This window comes from Suillus plorans (genome assembly GCF_016647745.1).
Source record: "Suillus plorans strain S12 chromosome Unknown HD556scaffold_24, whole genome shotgun sequence".
Taxonomy (NCBI): domain Eukaryota; kingdom Fungi; phylum Basidiomycota; class Agaricomycetes; order Boletales; family Suillaceae; genus Suillus; species Suillus plorans.
In genome coordinates this window covers 442,948-458,326 of record NW_024537408.1, presented here as the reverse complement: position 1 = coordinate 458,326, position 15,379 = coordinate 442,948, and the positions used below count along the sequence as shown (strand labels likewise).

Sequence of the window (15,379 nt, the reverse complement as noted above, 5' to 3'; positions counted from 1 at the left end):
ATGCAGTCGACGCCTCCTGGGGCCATCGTTAGGAACTTGACATTTCAGTCGTGAGCGTCTTTGAGCTATAGCGCTGTTTCATCCTGACCGTCTTGCAGCGAAAATCTCGGCCGAGACACGACGATTTTGCTCGTTTTTGATACTGACATGGAGGGCCTCTACGACACAATCTACCCTGTGGTTTGGAAGTAAGCGCCCCCGCTTTCACTCTCGAGGAATACAAGACTTTCAATGTTTTCAGAACCTTTACTTTCCCAAAGACAGGTAGGCCCCTCGCGCCCAATTCCCACTTCAATTATGAACTTTCGTCTTAGACTGGTACAGCTATAATGTGACCTACTCGGACGAGTAAGTATTGTCCGAGAAATATCCAATATCATGTTCACGAACGTCGTTTTTATTCGACGTATAGCCTTGGTTTTTCCAAAGTAAGGATCGGAAATAGAAACCTCCTTGATACTCTTGGTCACTTCAAGCTGAAGGTGGGAGACTCACATCTACTCTGCGGTTCCCAGCACAAAGACGACCCATCATGCAGCCAGGCCAAAAAACCACACTATCCCTGAACGATGACGATGATCTACGTTTCTCTGTATGAACAGCGTTCATCTACCTTCATCTCTGCAGTTTACTAACAACCTGCGTAGCTACCTGTGAATGGTACCAATGATTACCTGACGGCAGAGAACGAGACTGGGTTTCATCAGGACCTTGCAGTCGGTTTGTGACATCTTTTTCTTCTCTTTTTCTCACCTCATTGGAACCATCAGGCTTTTATGACCCATCAAGAACCTTCACGTATGGGCCTGCTCCGATGCTCTTCTTCAAAGAAGTTGGGTATGTCAACTCCCCTTCATTCTCCTTCCAGGAAACTCACAGTTCATACTGCAGGAACGGAAGTAAGGCCACTGCTCAATGTAAACCGGTCCTGCGCATCTACGTCGAATCGGACTATCGAGAGACCGAGGTCTTGGTCGATGCCATTAAAAGCACTGCCATCTTGGAGCAGGATCTTCACCAGCTTTTTCGGAACACGGTCTTCAACCTCGAACGGAACATGCTGACTGGACGTTACAAACTCACGAAGACTAAACCGTAAGTAGGTCGTACTGCCACTGGCATATACCAAACGGCAATATACTGAAAGCTTACCACCAGTGGCTCGGATTATACTAGGGTACAGTGCGCAAACCAATGAAGGAATGCCAAATTGGCGTGCATGGTAACTGTTGTCAATGCCTTGTTCTCTCTGTTTTCGCCGTCTCAGTTGCTTGTCTTGTATAACCTTCCATCTCGTGTAATCACCGTTGTACCATATTGGGTCGCAAAACGACTGTCTTGATCCGCTCACCGTAGGATGAGTAGCGACTTGAAGCAAAGACTACTTCAAGTCGCAGCTCATCTTATCGTGATAGAGGCCCTGACAGTGTTTGAGTGACCTGACATAATTGGGATGGAGTACAAGGGTATGAGTATTACACCAAGTGCTAGCGGATATAAGTATGCTAAGCCAACGCTATAACCGTCCCATTCATTTCGTCGACAGAAACGACACTTAATTATGATAAGTTACAGTGAACCGATGACGATAAAAAAGAAACTGCAATATAAAGAAATGCGCTATTAAATTCACAAATTTCATGCTGAACTATTCACATCTTCATCGACGTCCCCCTCTTCGCTACCGAAGTCGCCCCCTCACTCAACCGCTGGGGATGCGATGAAGGAGGCGCAGAGTGCGATACGTGATCTAGTTGCTGATCTTCGTCTAACGATACCTGGCGAGCTTGCGTGAAAAAGACTTTCGCATCTCGATCGGAGATGTTCTCGATGTAGTAGGTGTTGCCTGAATGTGGATGCAGTTTATATTATACATGAGACCAGCGGACGGGGCATGAGGAATGGGACTGACCACGCGGCACAATGAACATGCCCCCTGTAGCTACAACATATTGTGATTCGTGAATCACAGCGGCTACGGCGCCTTCAATGACGTAGAAAACCTGCGTAAAATGATGTGAATAGATTGAAATGCGCAGTGTAGCGACGAATGCGAACATAAGTATTGTCTTTTGTGCCTTTGCTTGGTTTGCGGCCCTGCGGGGGTATACGAAGGACGCCGGCTGCAATAAAGTCGCCCTCCCCAAAGACCTTTTGAAAAAACCACCCGCCGCCAGCTGCAGGTCTCGGGTCGACCTTTTTTGCTGTATAGACAATACCTGAAACAACGATAGTCAATATAAGACCATAAAGTGCCGATGGGAGAAGCTACGTACGTCTTAACACAGGCTCCTCGGTGGCATAGTCAATGACCACACCGGATTCCTGTGTTTCGTCGTCCCAGCCTTCCTCGGGGTCAAATGGCTCAGGTATACTCTTCGCACGTTCACTGCCTGTGCGCTTGCGCTTCTTTCCTGCCTTCCCGAGTGGTTTAGGAGGCTCTTGCGGGATGCGTATGATTTCTTTAATTTGAGGAACGAGAATCAGGCCGGAAGTATCACCACCATAGACGACCTTTTCTTGGCGCCAGTATTCGAGCGGTTTGTACCGATGCCGTCGACTGCGACGTACCCCATCAAGTGGTGGAGAATCTAAGGTGGATGAATTTCTTGTTCATGATGTAAGAGATGACTTACTTTCTTCGACTGATTTGATGACTCGTTTGGGTGCACGCGCTGCTTTCGGTTTCTTCGGTTGCTGCTCTTTCGGTTTTTCTTTGCGTGGCTTCTTAGGGGGTGGGTCTTCATCTTCTTCCTCATCTGGCGCATTCTCAACTTCTTCGAGTCCCCGGGCAATATCCTCATCGATCTCGTTTTCCTCCTGTTGCTCCAACTCTACATCTGCGCGCCCCTTGCCCTTGCCAGCCTTCTTCGCCTGTGATGCCATTTGTTTTTCGACTTCTGCAGCGTCATCCTCATCATCCTCGTCCGCATTCGCATAATTGAAACTTGTTCCTGTTTGCGGTGGGCTGTCGTTCGGTAGGGGATCATAGTCAAAGTCTTGATTTGCTGGCTCGAACTCGGGGTCCGAAGCAGGGCCAGGCTCACGAGGGTCGTTGTATACGGTGAACGACTTTGACAGTACTGAAGGTCCTGCACCATTCACAGTAGATTCACGCCTAGATGGTGCAGCGCGCATACGGGGCGAAGGTACCTCGTCAAAGTCGATCTCAGACGTTCGCGGAACGGACCGCGACGAGCCTGGTTTGCGCGCACTGTTAGGCGCCATTATGGGAGGCGCATTGGTAAGGTAAGCCAGCGGACTACCCTGGTTGCCTGTGTAAAATTATGGTGATAAACACGTCGGATCGTACTTGCGGTCAAAGTCACTCACTTTCTGCCAACTCCATGGACATCTCCCCATCCTCGTCGTATTCGTCGACTTCTGGAACGGGAGTAGCGACGACTGGGGCCTTCTTCTTGCGTGATTTAACTCGGGGCGGTGTGCGATCGTCAGCTTGCTTGATGACCTCGTCGAATGGCTCGAATTCATCAGAGTCACGGCCGACGTATTGGACTGCAATTCCGGTTTTCTTTCCGAGGCCAAGATCATCGGCGCGGAATGGAATATGTTTCTTTGGGGGGCCGCGGCGACTACCTATGCTTGATTTTCTGCGGTCTGTAGATTCGCGTGGCATCGTTGGTGACGGCGAGCACCTAAGCTGGAGGAGTAAGTGCCGTGGGAAACTTAAACAAGACACGCTTGTCGCGGTTAATGGGTCACGGCATGTCACGCGACCACGCGTTTATGTCACTTTGCGAGCCACAAAAGGCGTGGCACAAGGTCGATTCAAAGAGTGTCAATGTGATAGAAAACTACTATGATTTCTCTAAATCCCCATTCCCGTTCGTATCAGGACCCTTCTTTCTAAGGATCTCCTGCAAAAAGTCTAGTGTCGTCTCACTAGGATTGCGTGGTGGTGGTTGCGTCGACTTGCGCACGATATTATCGAACCTTGCTGCGCGCTTAGGGTGTGGGGTGTGATTGGCGAAAGACTGCAGAGGTTCAGCCGTGATGTACTCCAGTGAGCCAGGCCTATGTGTGTTGCTTTGCGAGTGACTCTGCGCGTCATTTGCAAATGCTGTCATCGAGAGCTTCGCCGCTTTCAACCCTTGCCTCTTGTATACCACTTCTGGCGCCTTTTCCAACACTACAGACTCAGGCCTGAGGTTCGTCACACCAGTTTTGCTTGGATCGCCCCACGTCATCACGTTGCCCACTCCTTTGTTCTTCTGCTGTACGAGGGTGCCCATACCAGCGTATGATGCCACGAAATATATGGGCTTTCCTTTGTCGCCCTTTACCTCTTCAACCAATCGTCCTTTGTGCTCCTTCGTAGAGAGATATGTTTGAAGTGATGAGAAATGAGAGTAATGGAGACCTGCAGAGCGATGTGGTACGCTTTCGAGTGAACGTGATCGAGGATGCTCTCGTACTCCTTCAGACTCCCACATAGCGAAGTCATCGAGGGAATAATCCGTTGGGAGTTTTTCGGGAGGGGCTTTTTTCGCCTTAGACAATCCTTTGGGTGTAGACGATTCCTTGGACGAGTCTGCCTTCATCAGCTTTAACGCCTCTTCCTCCCTCTCTTTCATCTCCTTCTGCTTCTTTAATGCTTCCGCCTTCATTTTCTGATATTCAAAGAAGTGCTCGCGTTTGCGACGGATATGCGCAACATATTTCTTGAATTCCGAATTGGACATGGCATGGACATTGGGGACAGCAGGCGAGCGCCAACATTGTGGGTCCATCCGCATTGGCGCATACTCCGAGTCTACCATATCACCAGAATCCTCGCTCGACGGCCGACGCAACTCTTCCGACCTGGGGTTTAATTGCAACTCATCCCAGTTCTTCATCCACATTGCCTGAGGCTCTGCAGAGTTCCATTCCGTCTGCTGTTCAAGTGAGTCCACAGCCTTCACTGTGATGTAAGCTCCACGTCTGCGTATCGGGAGCGGGCGTTTGAAGCCCCAGTTGCCGCGGTGAGCATCACCACCATGTGTGGTGTAGACTTGAGCGATGCGGGGGTCAAAGGAGGAGAATTTTGACCGTTTGAGAAGAGTAGCGAAAGGAGATTGTACAACGGAAGCCATGCCTAGACGTCCTCGTCAAGCAACAAGTCCAATTTTCTGTGATGCCCGATACCTTGCCAAATTGGGACGGCTTTGTAAGTCCGCTCGGTATTCGCCGTGCTATTCAAAACCTTCTTGTTCGTCCTACATTTTTTTCAACAAAACCACGACGTCCAAATTACTGTTTATCCTCTGCTTTACGCAACTTCCAAGGATGGATAGTCCAGACAAACGTCGAGGATTAAACTGTTGTCTCAAAAACAATCTTTGCTGAATGTTCCTCCCACTGGTCGAGGGATGAGGACGCAGGATCACCTGGAGATGCCTACACCTCTTTTCGTACTGATGTTTGTAGATGGGTACCGTGCAATTATAATATTGTAAGTCGTGCATATTCTTATCGCTTGAGCTGTGATGGGTACCGATGCATGCCGAAGAAGATTATCCTGGTAAAAACACACAACCCGCTCGAATGGGTCCCTTGAAGTGCGAGGGTGTCTGATGCGGTTTTTATCAAAGAACCGCACAGACAGATGGGTGTGGATGGAGAAATAAAGGCGAGGCTGAGGTATCGCATTGGTGCCCATCCTGTGACTCGATCAGGAGCTGTGATGATGGGCTGATGACAGTTTCACAGATTGCATAGCTTGGTAGATGACATTTAGCGCCATGAGCTGGTAGTCTGTAGTTCCCATGATCATGTCAAAATGTTGCTCCGTATGTAGCCTAGAATGAGTTTAGAATCATATATTATGAAGTTGATCATAGAACCATTTTGTTGATCAAGTGACTTATTATATAGCCGATGTTGGTGAATGTCGTGATTTTTTATGGATACACCTTTTTTGTGTGTGCGCCTCCATCATCCTCGAAGTTTTTCCTACACTGCCCCAGTGCTTAAGAGCACTGACTTTGTTGAAGACTAATACGTCCTTGCTCTCTTGGCGACTTGGTTTTAATTCGGTGGTCACAGATTTTGACTCTCTATTTAACTGCCACGGTCGAATCGGACGAGGTACTGCTTTTCATAGACGATTTCTGTTGCAATCCTTTCTCATCCCTTTCACGTCAGCAAGCTACAGCCTTTTATCATATTTCTTGTCGGTCTCCGTTGAACTATACGTGGAAGGAAGCACACTGAACGATATCCGAACCAGCCAACCAATCGCGTTCGTTGAAAAAACGGAACACGCACGAGTAGTCAGTGAAGTCATCCGTAGCGCCCTTTCATTCTTTACTAAACCTTGGTCCGCAGTGCCTTCATCTTCTCATGAAATGTATCATCGTGCATACCCTTCCATTCGTTCCGTGCCTTCATCTTCCAACCTCTCCGGTACCACAAACACCAGCCCACGCCTAGCCCCATTGCTCCCTCCCTCAGGCCTTCACGGTCTCTCACCCAAATCAACTGGGTTACTTCTCAACCAGCATCTGAACGCAGCTCTACCAGAAACAGCTCCGAAACATCCAACAATCTGCGGAATGCCTCTGAAATACGTATCGTGAGTTCAATCAAGTGTTCGGTTTGCAGATGGCTAACTTTCCCATGTATCAGGCTCATCACCCTCGCCGTTCAAAATGCAACCTTATCCATTGTGATGTACTACTCTCGCGTATCCACACCCCCGCACCTGTCATATTCTCCTGCAGCAGCAGTACTACTATGCGAAATACTGAAAGGATCCATATCCTTCGTCATTGCAATATGGAGAGCACAGGACATATCAGAATCTCATTGGTCATCCCGGAAATCTTTCACTGGCTTCGTGCAATCACTCTTTCCATGGTCTGCACCCTTCCGCCAAGTATGCAGTGAGATTTTTAGCCCCGATTGTTGGAAGCTGTCCATACCAGCTGTCCTTTACGTCGTGCAGAACTCGTTGCAGTTCGTTGCTATCAGCAATCTGCCCGTGGCGTCCTTTCAGGTGGCATATCAGATGAAGATCCTAACTACTGCGGCGTTCTCAGTCATCCTCCTCCGGAAGACGCTATCTTCGACGAAATGGTTATCCTTGTTTTTTTTGGCGATTGGCGTTGGTATCGTCCAGGTGCAGACGACTGCATCGAATAGTGGAATGCGGGAGATTCGAGTTGGGAGTGCACATGATGCGGCACCTCTACACATCCATATTATGAGCCCACTAAAGGGCTTTGGTGCGGTCACTGCTGCCTGCTTTACATCCGGTCTCGCAGGTGTCTACTTCGAGATGGTACTCAAGAACTCCAAGGCAGACCTGTGGGTGCGCAATGTCCAACTCTCGCTCTTCTCCCTCCTCCCTGCCTTCCTCCCCATTCTCTACGGCCCTGCGCAACCGCCTTCCATGAGTTTCTTGAGTTACCTCTTCCGAAATTTTGGTGGATGGGCGTGGGCCACGGTGGCAGTACAGGTCTTTGGTGGTTTGGTGACCGCTGTCGTGATCAAGTACTCGGACAATATCTTGAAGGGGTTTGCGACGTCACTATCTATCATTATATCCTTCCTCGCCTCCGTCGTGCTCTTCGACTTTCACATCACCCCTTCCTTCATCATCGGGGCTTCTACGGTGCTCGCAGCGACTGCCATGTACAACCAGCCCGCGTCGCCTGAGACAAAGATAACATCCACAATCAGTGGTGGCTCAAAGCCATTTTCAGACGCCCCTTTAGGCCCCGATGATCCTATAATTGGGCAATTCCCATCACAGAAGAGGTCGTCGCCGTTTGGAAGCCCCCGAGCTATCGCCAGTGCTCTGGGCCTTGCAGAAAAGCCCTCGAGCATTGTTGAGAGCGACTACTTCTCCGACATGGAATCCACCTCGCGATACCTCAACGCACCATATGGTTCTCCCTTTCCGTCACGTACGCCCACGCCCAGGCCCGAAGAGCGGCTGTAATTAGCACACCAGGACATAAAAAGAACATATCAGAACTTTCAACTATTATACGACGTCTTATGATGATTTTTTCTGAATATACCCGTTTCCTAGATCTTTGCAAGTAAGCCCTTTTTATCACAGATATTGCATTGCGCCACTGCACCACGATCTCACGAACAGGCAAATCTGAATCTATTTCATGGTTATCATATCAAATCTTCTCTCTTTCATAGCCAAGTCACATTACGATTCATCTCGCTCATTCCCTGCAGTCTTTTCCGGTCGCGCCGCTTCAGAATGTTTCGTGCGTTTTTGCTATTCTGGAGCTCTTAGTGCCGTTCACATCAGATTGCATTTCTACCTTTTTGCTTAGTTTTGCTACCTTTACGCACGAGGACTTGGGGTTGCTGATCATAAACTTTGAACTTTTTTAGTAGAGTATCGACTTTTGCTGACATGTTCTGTTAGCTGTAATTGGGACTGAATTTACATCTTTTACATCTATTGTTCTGGCTTGCTGAGGTATCAATTGCATAGATAACATCGACAATCAGCAGTGCAGCTCAAGAACCTGCCTACCTCTGGCGCAGCCTTGAATGACTGTCTCCCGGGGCCCCTCCCTTGCCGGGGATGAACGTAAGCTTTCGTTGGACAAATATCAACTCATAGCGACTCAGTGCATGAAGGGCCTTCCCGAGTTTGTCCTTGGGGCTCACTTCCTCCAAGAGCGCCTTCTCGGCACACGATCTCATGGATCATGATTACATTCCCATCTGTGGTATTTCGTGTTGGACGTAGGTATGCGGACTCAAGCTTAAGGTGCGTATGGAACGCCAGCATGTACATGATGTCTGATCTGGCTGTTGCTCCACAGTATACTCAGCGTAGCTTCCCTTGGTGTCGTACAACTTAAGATCGGCATCAGATAACTACTCTCTGTCAATACTAACTAACCTAATTGCAGTTATGGGCGGTACGCCAATTTAAAGGTAGACACGTTCAACCGTTAATGACGAACGTGACATGTGTCAGGTTTTACAAGTGAAATCAGGCTTCTTCCAGTGGCATTTGAGCCATATACAGTGATCCTGGGACTTCTGCCGCTCACTGGGGTCTTCAACGTTAACCAAGTGTCGTTTCGTCTCAGTTCTCAGCGATTTGAAGTTTTGAAACGCCGTGGCTAGTGTTGTGGGCAGAACTCTGCCATTCTGCCACGTGGCAGGGCAGAACTGGCACTGCCAGGCAGATGGCAGAACCTCCAAGGCAAAATGTGGCAGAACTCGAGACCGTGGGAGCGGTAAAGGATGTACTATACAGTGTTAGATTAGTGTATGATAGCGTGAATTGAGGTACTGTAAACTCTACACAATGGCTACTAAGTCTGGAGGCCGGCCCCTGAACTCCCTCATTGAAAACAACTTCAAAAAGGGGGATGCTACTTCTGCAAAGTCCAACAGATATTGGTGGAACTGCAACCACTGTGACACCCGCATTGATGGACGGAATAATAACCTCTTCGAACACCTCACGGATGCCGTAAAATGCATCAATTGTCCACAAGAGACTCGTCGCGAGGCACTGCAACACCTTATGAAGAAAGATTCGCGCGAACCTTCGCTATCATATTCACCTTAAAAATGTTGCTGATGGCAAGCCGACACGACGCCGTCACGCTCACATGCACACAACCGAACTTCCGGGCATTGATACAGATGTCGCCAAGCAGCTCGAGACCGACTTCGCATTCGTTCCGCCACTTGCAGCAGTTTCCGGCGACACTAGCTGCAACCTCGAAGGTCCCAAATCAATTTCACTCGACGACATTGATGCTGAGTTTGCTCGCCTCGAAGATATTCGCAACGGAGAAAAAGTGATGGACCTCGAGTTTCCGTCAGACTGGGATGTGGACGGGAAGGAAGTTTTAGAAGGGAACGTGTTTGATTTTGCAGAGTTGCAGCGCGTTGACGAGGGATTAGTGCCTGCGGCAGTAGAGGATGAAATTATGGTCACGGATCATGATGCAAACGAAGACGGGACTTGGAACATTGATTCGATGTTAGTATCCAGCGGTCTTACATCCATGTAGCTACCTCTAGTACTACGCTACGCGCATCCAAAAAAGACCGCTTCTGCCATCTGCCGCGCTGGCAGAACATAGTTCTGCCAAGTTCTGCCAGTTCTGCTGGCAGAACTACCCCAAAATAGTTCTGCCCACAACACTAGCCGTGGCCGTAATTGAAGTTGGCAGCTTACTAATAAAAGCATGATTAAGATTGGTTGTAATTTAGACAATCGACCATGAGCTTATGGTGGCAAACCTTCAATGTCTACCACAAACGAAGTCAAGGTCCCCTTCTTCAAGAAGGGAAAATCTCGACCAGCAACCTCACGAAAAAGATCGGATTCTCCCCCTTCCCGTGGATCAGCGCCGATACCGTCTTCATCCAAGTCTGCGGTGGTTCTTCCTTCCCGCAAAGCAACTGGCAATCTTCTGAGCGCTGGCACGAAACGTACTGCTGCACAACGAAGGGATGATGAAATGGACGATCCAGACTTTGTGGAACGTGATGGTCCTGCTGTGAAGTGGACCGCAGCCGGATCACACACCAACGCAGCACTTGAGATACTAGCTGGTGACGAAGCCGCAGAGCTACTTGCAAAACGTCAGAAGAAAGAGAAAGCAGACAGAGGTGAAGAGGAAGAGGAAATACCTGATGATGGGCTGTATAGGGGCCAGAATGCTTATCGAAGTCACCTGAAAAAAAGTCAGGAAGTACCCAAAGCTATGCGTGTTGGTCCTCAGCGAGGTACTAGCACCATTCGCACCGTAACCATTGTCGATTATCAGCCAGATGTTTGCAAAGACTACAAAGGTTCGCAAGTTTTTTCTCCGACGGATACGGATGCTAAAACGGTCATCCCAATCAGAAACGGGATACTGCGGTTTTGGTGACACTTGCAAATTCTTGCACGACCGTGGCACATGTATGTTTTCATAGCCTTTACGCTTAAAGAAACTAAAGACAAATACTTTGGACAGATCTTGCTGGTTGGCAATTGGATAAACTTGCTGAAACCCCGCGGAAACAAGTTGAGGATGTGTCAGACTCCGATTCTGACAACGAGGACATACCTTTTGCTTGTCTCATCTGCCGCAAACCTTATATAGATCCAGTGGTCACGCGGTGCGGGCATTATTATTGTTCGGCCTGCGCAATCAAGCGCTATGCCAAAACTCCAAAGTGCTTAGCATGCGGCGCCCCCACGGGTGGAATATTCAATCGTGCCGATAAAATCATAGACAAATTGACCAAGAAACGCGCAGAAAAAGACGCTGATCACGTCGAAGATGACAATCCTGGGGTCGAAATTGAGGGCTTGGTTGATAACGCAAGCAGAGACAGTGACTCAGGTGATGATAATGATGATTGAAATCCATGTCAATTCATTGATTATTCATACGTGCATCAGCGCGTGCCGCGTTCTTTGTGAGCCTACCACCAGAATTGTCATGCATATTTTTTCATCCGGCAACGTGGGCCGCTATCACTTGTGGTTCCTTCCTACGTGAATCTTCTGCTAAGCTATTTCGCTAGGTTTCTGATGGAGCAGACGCGTCTGATGACATTGAACTTGTTTTTCAGGTCCCGGAAGCGGATTCGCAATGTCGCGAGACAGTTTCCTGAAAAACCAACATGTTGTACTATGTTACTCAGCACCGAACTTCCACCATCGACGGATTCATGCCCGCATTGTTTCCTGTGCTCTTCACAGTGACCCGCAGGTATACCCGTCGGGGGTAATACCCCGGTTCCATTGTGTTGATACCCGCAGGGAAACCCGTACCTGCACTGCGGGTATGGGTGTGGGTACGACTGCCCACACCCGCGGGTTTACCCATGCAGTTCCTAGGCTAAGCTGCTGCGCACCCCGCTCCTGCTCTTATGCTGCCGCGATACCTAGTACTACTAATGTCATAGCACATCATTTCTCGTCATATCAATCCATGCATGCTAATGTACTACATTATATGGTGTGATAAGATTTTATCTGAAAATCGAACGAAAAACTTATGTCGTCGGAGGAGATGGTGATTTCTCTGTCTGTCTCAAGGAGAATATGTATTTTTATGTTGCAGGCCAAGGAAGCAGAAACAGCCTTTGATCGCCTCTTTGCTGAGCCTCCATGTGCAGAAGGCGAAGCCCTTCAATAGCAATGCCACCCCCGACACGGAGCGCCTCCAATGTCTTTTGGCTACTGGGTTATGCTTATTTCTTTGTCTGTCTTGCAGCAACGATCTTGGCAAGAAAATGACGCTACGAAAGGGATGACCTCTACTATGAAACGTACTATCCCGTAGTTCGGAATCAAGGACCCTCGCTTTTGGTAAAGCACAGGCTGCGGACTCTGGGAACCTCATTAATATTAGTGCTTGTCAAGTTGCAGGTTGCAGACTCCTGCGATTCACACCAAACCACGCTGACTGGGGAGTTTCCTCCTCCATTTCTCTGCAAGTCTTGCCTTCGTTGTGCCTTTAAATATCTCGATCGGCAGCTCACGAACGACTTGCCTAGACCCCTGAGACGGGAGCTGATGGTTTCCTGCAGGTCGCGCACAAAACTGGACCTTGTCCTTGATGTGACCACCATTTTATCCTTGTTTTCACATGGTCTAACTACGGAGATTTTTGGACGTGGTGGACGAATTCGCACTTGTAACGGCGCTCTTCTTCAGGGACGTTTGGTACCCTTCAACTTCCCTACGGGAAACTTATAGTAGACAAAGGAGAGGTCGCAGCAATAAAGTTAAGACTACGTGGAAACTGATCCTTAGCCCCTGCTATATCACCAAGAAAATGAGATTTTGCTCGGTACCATCGATACCCTGTGACCTGGATTCAAGAGAAGATTTGTACGCAATTGCACAGAACACAACCTGGAACCTCAAATTTAACGATTCCACCGGAGAGTACACAAACGAAGATGCCAAACTGAGTTGCCCAATAGCCACCAGTGTTTGAGGTTAGGATCTCGTTATTCTCCTTGTTTTCGTAACATCCTGATTCTGAGTCCCAACAGCTTGATACGGTTGTTCGTCTTGTATCACGTCGTCCGACTCTCGTGTGATAGCTATATCGTGTTGAGTCGTCTGTGTTTTGGATATCACCAGATTGCGTTGGTCTTTCATCGGGCCATCATTTCAACTTCTTGATAATTTGATGGCTATCGCATTGGTACTCTGCACTGTGCAGGCCACAAATACCTCAGATAACTGTATGCTGCGACGTTTCTCGAGAACATGCGGCAGCCTCTCGGATACAACGTCAACGTCGTTCTAATCTGATATTGAATGCACATTAACGCGCTTTTCTAGCTGGGAAAATCGGCGCTTGATGATGAATGGCTTGTTGGCAAACGGAGTATGGGTTTTTTTTTTTTTTTTTTTTTTTTTTTGTTCCAATTATTGTCCATTGGGGTAAAGTACCCTATGTCGGACAGTGCTAATCTAGTCTAAAGGGGCCCCTGCCCCTACTACATCTCTGGAATCACGAATGCCCCAGCGTGGGGTTGACCCCGCTGGTCCGCCGTTCCCGCCGGCCGTTTTAGACGTGCATTCCTGCGAAGATGAGAGACTTGTCTCTCTGAATCGGCTTTGGTTTGGGTGTCTCTATCGTTTGGTTTCGTGTCTGAAGCGCGTACACGACCGCCTGGGCGGTCAGTACATGAAGCTATGAAAAGAGGGTTGTTTAGTGTCACGGAGTGGGGGTTCGTGTAGGGTGCAGGTGTTTTGAAGATGGTCGTTGGGTGGTGGTCTGTTGGGAGGGTTTCGTCGTCAACGATTCTTCCTTCTCTCTTGTCTTCTTTCGACCGCTGCCTTCGTCTATCTGTTTAGCCTCCACCTGTTGCCCTGGTCCCTCTCTATGTCGTTCTAGTGTTCCTCTAATGGCTTGCTAAGGCCGATGTCTTCATGAAGGGAGTGTTTGAATAGATAATTAAGTTGAAAGCATTGAATAAGTTATTTTGTCGTTTGTGATTGTCATGATTGTCTTGATTGTCGTGGTTGGGAATAGTGTGGTCTCGGCGGTCTGTTTCTAGGGTGAACTGTGCAAATGGCAAGATTACTGTCTATCAGGTGCGGGAGGGAGTAAGACATCACCGAATGTGCTCTTCAAGCGTCCAGTACTATTTACGTAGCGTAGGAAATGTTCCATGGCTGATGGGTCTGTTAGTAGGAATGGGAGGGAGGAGGCTTTGCGGCCAAGTTTGCGATTCAGGATGAAGCGTTCGCGGTCGTATTGAGGGCAAACAAAAAGGAAATGATGGATGGTTTCTTCTGCGTCTGCGCAGATGGGGCAGTTGGGTGTGACGCTTCGTTTGATACGATGGAGGTGCTGGTTGAGAGAGATATGACGTGTGCGGAAATACATGTAGAGACTGATAAGGCGTTTCGGGAGGTTAGCGACTAGCTTAGGGAATGAATTTGACATGATGTTTGGGTCTATCTGCTTGGTGTGTTCGAATCTGGGTGACTTGGCCCATATCCGTTCCCATCTGGATTTCGTACCCTTCTTATGTGCCTGTTTGATGGCGGATATGCTATCGGGGAGTTGTTCTGTTGCGAGGTATGATGGTAGCTCTTCGATTGGGCTGTTGTTCTGCGGGCCTTCTGCCGCTTTCTTGGCTTGTTCGTCCGCCAATTCGTTGCCTGTGACGTTGCTATGTGCAGCTATCCATCGTACAGTTACTGAGAATTCTCTTCGACGGTGTGATTTCTTGAGTGCGTCCATCATTCGTCTAAAATGTTCGATTAAGTAGTGTCCTGCTTTCGGAGTCGCGCTCTCACCGAATCGTAGGGTCGCTTGGTTGTCTGCTAAGATAGAAGCTGGAAAGGAAATGTTGTTTTCGGTGGTTAGTAACTGAGCTGCTAGGGTGAGGCCTACTGCCTCTGCTTCGTATACAGTGTGTTCTTCGTCGGTACCTAAATAAAATCGTAATGTGCGGGGAGCATGCCCCTCTCTCATCAGTACTGCTGCTGCTCCGATCTTACCATTGTGTCCGGATCCGTCGCTGAAGATTTGGATGGTGTCGGTGAGCCGTGATTGTTCGTTGATGGAGTCTTCTTTAGAGTTGGCAATGTGAATTTGGTAGGGACTGCGGTGCGAAGGGTGCTGAATTGCTCCCGTAAGGGTCTCGATTTCTTCTGGGACGATTTTGAAGAAATGCGTCAAGCGATGGAGGGAGGTTCGGTGCCGTGTTACGTAGCGTCGTGCAGTTCGTTTGATATGTTCGTAGAGTGGATGGGTCTTGGGGTGAGTGGCTAGGCGGATAATGGCTCGGTGACAAGTGTTCTGTAGGAGAAGTGGGATTGGAAGTAGGTTAGCATGAACTTCGAGTAGATCAGTAGCAGTAGTTCGCATAGCTCCCGTAATAGCGATGGCAGCTATTCTTT

General features: G+C 48.7%; 6 protein-coding genes across 6 annotated transcripts; 4 read left to right on the top strand and 2 right to left on the bottom strand.

Moving 5' to 3' along the window:
• Positions 1-1,099, top strand: HD556DRAFT_1442681 (uncharacterized protein; the record flags this gene model as incomplete). The annotated part of the gene is made up of 9 exons (XM_041306491.1): positions 1-50; positions 99-188; positions 242-264; positions 315-348; positions 413-482; positions 539-592; positions 648-720; positions 771-837; positions 892-1,099. 9 exons carry the CDS (start codon positions 1-3, stop codon positions 1,097-1,099), a joined length of 669 nt encoding a protein of 222 aa, XP_041160933.1.
• Positions 1,100-1,652: 553 nt separating this feature from the next.
• HD556DRAFT_1269806 (Mif2/CENP-C like-domain-containing protein) lies at positions 1,653-3,674 on the bottom strand (the record flags this gene model as incomplete). The annotated part of the gene is made up of 6 exons (XM_041299162.1): positions 3,334-3,674; positions 2,637-3,275; positions 2,277-2,591; positions 2,059-2,219; positions 1,913-2,003; positions 1,653-1,846 (listed from the first exon to the last, which is right to left on the bottom strand). Exons 1-6 carry the CDS (start codon positions 3,635-3,637, stop codon positions 1,653-1,655), a joined length of 1,704 nt encoding a protein of 567 aa, XP_041160932.1. The 5' UTR covers positions 3,638-3,674.
• Positions 3,675-3,721: 47 nt separating this feature from the next.
• HD556DRAFT_1367768 (mitochondrial ribosomal protein subunit-domain-containing protein) lies at positions 3,722-5,122 on the bottom strand. Its single transcript, XM_041302846.1, has one exon. It carries the CDS (start codon positions 5,094-5,096, stop codon positions 3,819-3,821), a length of 1,278 nt encoding a protein of 425 aa, XP_041160931.1. The 5' UTR covers positions 5,097-5,122; the 3' UTR covers positions 3,722-3,818.
• Positions 5,123-5,884: 762 nt separating this feature from the next.
• HD556DRAFT_409403 (nucleotide-sugar transporter-domain-containing protein) lies at positions 5,885-8,443 on the top strand. The gene is made up of 3 exons (XM_041310527.1): positions 5,885-6,275; positions 6,331-6,577; positions 6,631-8,443. Coding segments are annotated over exons 1-3 (1,566 nt in total). The 5' UTR covers positions 5,885-6,274; the 3' UTR covers positions 7,949-8,443.
• A 678-nt stretch (positions 8,444-9,121) lies between these two features.
• HD556DRAFT_1367757 (uncharacterized protein) lies at positions 9,122-10,307 on the top strand. The gene is made up of 2 exons (XM_041302845.1): positions 9,122-9,508; positions 9,561-10,307. Exons 1-2 carry the CDS (start codon positions 9,299-9,301, stop codon positions 10,014-10,016), a joined length of 666 nt encoding a protein of 221 aa, XP_041160929.1. The 5' UTR covers positions 9,122-9,298; the 3' UTR covers positions 10,017-10,307.
• HD556DRAFT_409315 (uncharacterized protein) lies at positions 10,136-11,478 on the top strand. Its single transcript, XM_041310526.1, has 3 exons — positions 10,136-10,803; positions 10,859-10,915; positions 10,971-11,478. Exons 1-3 carry the CDS (start codon positions 10,254-10,256, stop codon positions 11,360-11,362), a joined length of 999 nt encoding a protein of 332 aa, XP_041160928.1. The 5' UTR covers positions 10,136-10,253; the 3' UTR covers positions 11,363-11,478.
• The last annotated feature ends 3,901 nt before the right edge of the window (positions 11,479-15,379 follow it).

Bases quoted from the DNA above. Each gene is read 5' to 3' on its own strand.
- HD556DRAFT_1367768 (XM_041302846.1), bottom strand. From the start codon at position 5,096: ATGGCTTCCGTTGTACAATCTCCTTTCGCTACTCTTCTCAAACGGTCA.
- HD556DRAFT_409403 (XM_041310527.1), top strand. The intron at 6,578-6,630 runs GTGAGTTCAATC...CCCATGTATCAG, and splicing joins ATGCCTCTGAAATACGTATC to GCTCATCACCCTCGCCGTTC.
- HD556DRAFT_1367757 (XM_041302845.1), top strand. From the start codon at position 9,299: ATGGCTACTAAGTCTGGAGGCCGGCCCCTGAACTCCCTCATTGAAAAC. The intron at 9,509-9,560 runs CTGCAACACCTT...TATCATATTCAC, and splicing joins AAGAGACTCGTCGCGAGGCA to CTTAAAAATGTTGCTGATGG.
- HD556DRAFT_409315 (XM_041310526.1), top strand. From the start codon at position 10,254: ATGTCTACCACAAACGAAGTCAAGGTCCCCTTCTTCAAGAAGGGAAAA. The intron at 10,804-10,858 runs GTTCGCAAGTTT...CATCCCAATCAG, and splicing joins TGTTTGCAAAGACTACAAAG to AAACGGGATACTGCGGTTTT. The intron at 10,916-10,970 runs GTATGTTTTCAT...TACTTTGGACAG, and splicing joins CTTGCACGACCGTGGCACAT to ATCTTGCTGGTTGGCAATTG.